The 4860-nt window shown below is 37.7% G+C and overlaps 1 protein-coding gene across 1 annotated transcript; it reads right to left on the bottom strand.

Moving 5' to 3' along the window:
- Positions 1 to 817: 817 nt before the first annotated feature.
- On the bottom strand, positions 818 to 4503 carry LOC145076949 (putative disease resistance RPP13-like protein 2). Its single transcript, XM_079022743.1, has 2 exons — positions 1402 to 4503; positions 818 to 1274 (listed from the first exon to the last, which is right to left on the bottom strand). The coding sequence occupies exon 1, from the start codon at positions 4465 to 4467 to the stop codon at positions 1417 to 1419; it is 3051 nt and encodes a 1016-aa protein (XP_078878869.1). The 5' UTR covers positions 4468 to 4503; the 3' UTR covers positions 818 to 1274; positions 1402 to 1416.
- Positions 4504 to 4860: the final 357 nt, after the last annotated feature.

Raw genomic sequence — 4860 nt, forward strand, 5'->3', positions numbered from 1 at the left:
ACCTTGAACTGAAATAGCGGGCATGGAACTTTAGTTGATTATCCAAAACTTTCTTTTTTACTTAATACTACCAATAGACAAAGTCATCAGACTTTGGATGATAACATGTGGAAGATCCACATCGATAAGATTCAAAACTTTTCAAATCATTACTCGAGGTCATTGTTTATTTTCATTAAAGGCTTTATTTTTACATGTACAAAGACTTAAGAAATAGTTATTTGTAAATACATGTTGTAAGTTACTATAATAGATAAAAGTGTTAATATATATTTCGTTTTACTATTTTTGTGTTTACTATTGTGCGTATGTTTGTTTTAACATTTTTTTAGGTTAAGGAGTTGGACCATAGTCATCAATAAATGACCCAAAGACAATGTGAAACTGCCGAAAAACAAGGACAAATAGTCTAAATCATGAGACGCAACTATAATAATTATCCCGACAATCAACCCAATCCACCGAATGCTCTTTAGGTTATTTTAGTAAATATTTGTATGATTTTTTAGACATTTTTATTATGTTTTGTGGTTTAGACGATTGTTAAATTTTGTTTTGTAATGTATAATTTTTAGATGTAGATTTATTGTTTTAGTGTATGAATTTCAAATAGAATTTGGCCCGTTTATATTTATTTTTTTTATTGATTTTTATTTTTATTTTGTATTTTGGCCAATAAAATTTTCAACTTTTTTATTTTTTTTAAAGCTACATATTTCGTAGGAAATTCCTAAGAATCTTTTGTCACCAAAAACTGTCAAAATGATATGGTCCTAGGAAATTTCTCAGAAATATATTTCCTAGGAAATCTCTCGGAAATATATTTCCTAGGAAACCCCTCGGAAAAACATTTCCTCCTCACAAATACATTTCCTAGGAAACTCCTCGGAAAAATATAGCCTTCGATACGTCTCGGGACTTACAACAAAATATATCTCCTTGGAAATGCCTCGAAGTTTCCTCGGAAATCCCTCACAAAAAGTTTCCTAGGATGGTTTTACCTACGCACGATTTTTCCTCGGCATTTCTTCGGAAACACCAGTTTTCTAGGAATTTCCGTGGAAATTGTCCCTCGGAAAAGGCGTGTTTTTTAGGAGTGTACAGAAAATAATCACAACGAACAAATTGCTGGAACTACCATATGTTTGCAAAATGAAAATAAATAAATAACTTTTTTATGAGCATCTCATGACTACAGCTTGGAGCTTGTTAACTAATGAAACAAGAGACTTGCTTCCAACAACTTGTGCTTCCAAAGTACCATCTTGTTCTGACTGCCATAGAAAACGTATAGAAGCCTGGTTAATTTGAAAAGTTGAATAGTAAAACTTTTGAAGCATGATAAATTAACCAAGTAAGAATTGAAAATTCAAAGTGTAACTATCAGAAGAAAGAACTCACCATGGCCTAGGGTGCTTATTCCAAATAGTTGATTGTGAGAGATGTATCCTTGAATTTTCTTTTCTTGATCCGAGATACCAAGTCATCAGGCATATTTGTCAATACTAATTCCTCCAAACACCTTTGTTTTTGCAGTAGTCTAGAAGGGATGTTTTTCAACTTGTCACAACCTCTGATGTTTAATTCTTTGAGGCTTTCCATTGCTTCTTCCTCCACATCCAATTCCTCTAAATCCTTCAGTTTCCACAGCTTCAACACCTCAAGCTTTTTAAATCCTCCTCGATGGCAAACCAATCTTTTTCCAGTGTATGAATCCCCCAAGAGCCTCAACACAATCAAGGAAGGTAGGCGTTCCAATGTCTCCATTGGATCCTTGTTTAGACGACAGATTGACAACGTGAGAACCTTAACTGTTGGCGGGAATTCATTTGGATCAGGTAATCTTTCTAAAGTACCATACAGATCAAGATGAGAAAGTTTATCCAACTTCGCCAGTGGCTTCAAGATTATGTTTGAAGGACGATTCATGTCATCTAGTGATCTCAACCTCAAAGACCTAAGATTTTCCAACTTAGCAATCCAGTCAAGCAACATGCCTTGGCTTTTGCTTAAGCTGAACTTAACACCCAATTCTCTGAGATTAAGCAACTTACCTAAACCTTCATGTACCGATATCTTCTCATCTAAAACTAATCCCCACAGGGTGACTAGAGTCGAAGAACTTCTAGGTGGCATGGCAAGACGAATGTTATTCAGATTGAGATGACGAAGCTGTTTGAGCTTCCAAATGGAGTCGGGTAAAGTTTCTACACGGGTGTGCTTCACATCTAGGGTTTCCAGATAAGACAGATCACCCACGGATTCAGGGAGACTCTCCAAGAACGTCCTTCTCAGTCCTAGGTATCTCAGATGATGCAAGTGCCCGAGCTTATCAGGTAGATTAGGCATGTAAACACCTTCTAGATCAAGCACTCTCAATAGTCGAAAATTGCTTTTAATGATTCTACCCAAAAGTTTACCCACTTGTTTTTCTGCGATGTCCTTACCATGGGAGTTAAACGACACGTAAGACCTCAAAAGAGAGGGATCAAAAGTCGAACGCATCTCTGTATCATGTATGTTTTCACTACAACTCACAGGGAAACAAGAAAGGTATCTTGTGGAAGACGAGGAATGAACATATGTTTTGTTTCTCTCTATCATCTGACCATGTGCCCTAGTGGTGGTGGCAAGGGCTCCGACGGAGTTCATGTGGTGAACCATCCGACGAACACCATAGGGACCTGCAGCATTCTCAAAAGCTTCAGAATTGCGGTGGATGTTGAACAGACTGATGTCATGGGCTTTTGGCAGCAGATAGTCATGAAGAACAGAAACTAACTGACAATGTCTAGGGCTGTTGTCGGATCTCAGTTTGGTTATCTGTATCAAACTCCGATCAACCAAATCTTCAAAATATTTCTGTACCACATCCTCTGGGGAGATCGAGATCTCTTCGGATCTTCCATTGACAAAACCCTCGGCAAGCCATAGCCTGAGCAACCTCCGTACTGGAATGTCGTAGTCTTTTGGGAAAAAAGAGAGGTATAACAGGCAAAGCTTTGAGTTACTGCTCAGGTCTTCATAACATAAGGTTACAACATCATTAAAACATCTATCATGAGCAACTATCGAGGACCATGTTTCTATTCCCTTATTCGAGAGCAGTTTAGAAATTAGGACAATGTTGAGAGGCAGACCCTTGCATATATTCAAGATCCTACGTTTCAACTTCGGTGTAATCTTTTCAGCCTCCTTTCCGACCTTTATCAGAAACATATTCCAGCTTTCCGTTTCATTTAGTTGATTCATTTTATGCGGGTTGATCATGATCATGTTCACGTAAGTCTCTGGACTTCTCCGTTGTGTGAAAATTATCTTACTTCCATTATCTTCATATGGGAAGGCCTCTTTCAGATCTTCCAGCAAACGACAACTTCTAACACCATCTAACACAATCAAGTACCTCTTACCCTTGAGGTGGTTGAAGACTCTGGTTTTTAGTGATTGATCATTAAAGGTCGTATCCCCACCATTATTCTTAACAGTTTCGACCTTCTTTAACAAGCCGAGCAAGATATGATCGGCTGTATCCTGATGCTTGACAGAGATCCAATCATGGGATTCAAAATGGTCCTTGATCTTTTTGTTTTTGTAGACTGCACGAACAAGAGTGGTTTTTCCGGAACCCACCTCGCCAACAACTTGGACAAACATTTCTTTTTGCTTTGATTGTTGTTTCACCACACTTGTAACATCATCATCAGTGAATCTTGAAACACACGCTTCTTGATGCCGCGTTAGCCGTTTCACCAGGATTTTGACATCATCTTTCAGCCCAAAAATGCCTTTTTCTTCTTGGTGAAAGAAAGTCGGTATCTGCATTGGGTAATGTAGATTCTCTTCTTTGGAACCTCGCATATTCCTCTCTTTTTCATTATAAGAATAGCTGAACGTTAGTTTCTTGTGTTCAGGACTCGGGGATTCTGAAATGGGCCAAACATTTGACACGCTCTTTTGCTTCAACGTCAACGCTTGTGTTTCATAATAGAAATCATCATCTTCATCGTCATCATCATCGCTGTGATATTCTTCGCTGGTGGTTGTATCAGAAATGCTTGTGTGAGGGCTATTATCTGACCATTGATCACTCCTGGAACAGTGGATCAAACCAGGAATAGCTGATACCACATCTTCAGAACTGGTAATTCGACTCTGGATTTTTTTCATCTTCTGTTTTAGCCTACGACAAGAACTGAAGTTCTTGAAAAAGAATGTTTTCCTCTGTCGAGCAACTTGAAAGGAAAATATATCGATTTCATCCTCGACCTCATAAAGGTCAAGAAGATGGTCCCTTGTTTTCTGGGATACATCCTCTTCTTCTAAGAATTTTTCCTGCTGTTCGAGAGACTTTTGGAGCATCTGGAGTTGATGCTTCAGTTTTTTGTTATCGGCTACAGATTCTTCATTCATCGTATCTTCTAGCTTCAGTATCACTGCCGTGGACACCGCCTTAGTTACCTCCATTTTCGCCACACAGACACAAATTAATGTTTCAAGTTTTTCCTTATCTGGGTTTCTGTTCATATCAGAATTGGTAAAAATTGCGTTTGTTTTATAGCTTTCCTTTCATATCGTCGTAAATTTTTTCCACGTTTTTTTCTACACGAGAAAGTACTTGGCATTTAGTTCAGAATTTCTGTCCAGTTTCATGCTCTTTTTCTTCTGATTCGATGTTACGTGGGGTGCCTTTGCTGCGTTACATATTTTATCTTTTCCTTATTTGATTCTAATTAATTAATTATTCCTTACGCTTTTACTTTTTCTTGAGGTCAACTTAAACTAGCACGCCTATAAAGAACCTAAAAGAATCTTGAGAGTCAAAATAACGTATTAAAAGAGTCAAAGACTAAGGAACAA

This window comes from Lactuca serriola, chromosome 9, assembly GCF_051521515.1.
Source record: "Lactuca serriola cultivar US96UC23 chromosome 9, Lser_US96UC23_V15, whole genome shotgun sequence".
Classification (NCBI taxonomy): Eukaryota; Viridiplantae; Streptophyta; class Magnoliopsida; order Asterales; family Asteraceae; genus Lactuca; species Lactuca serriola.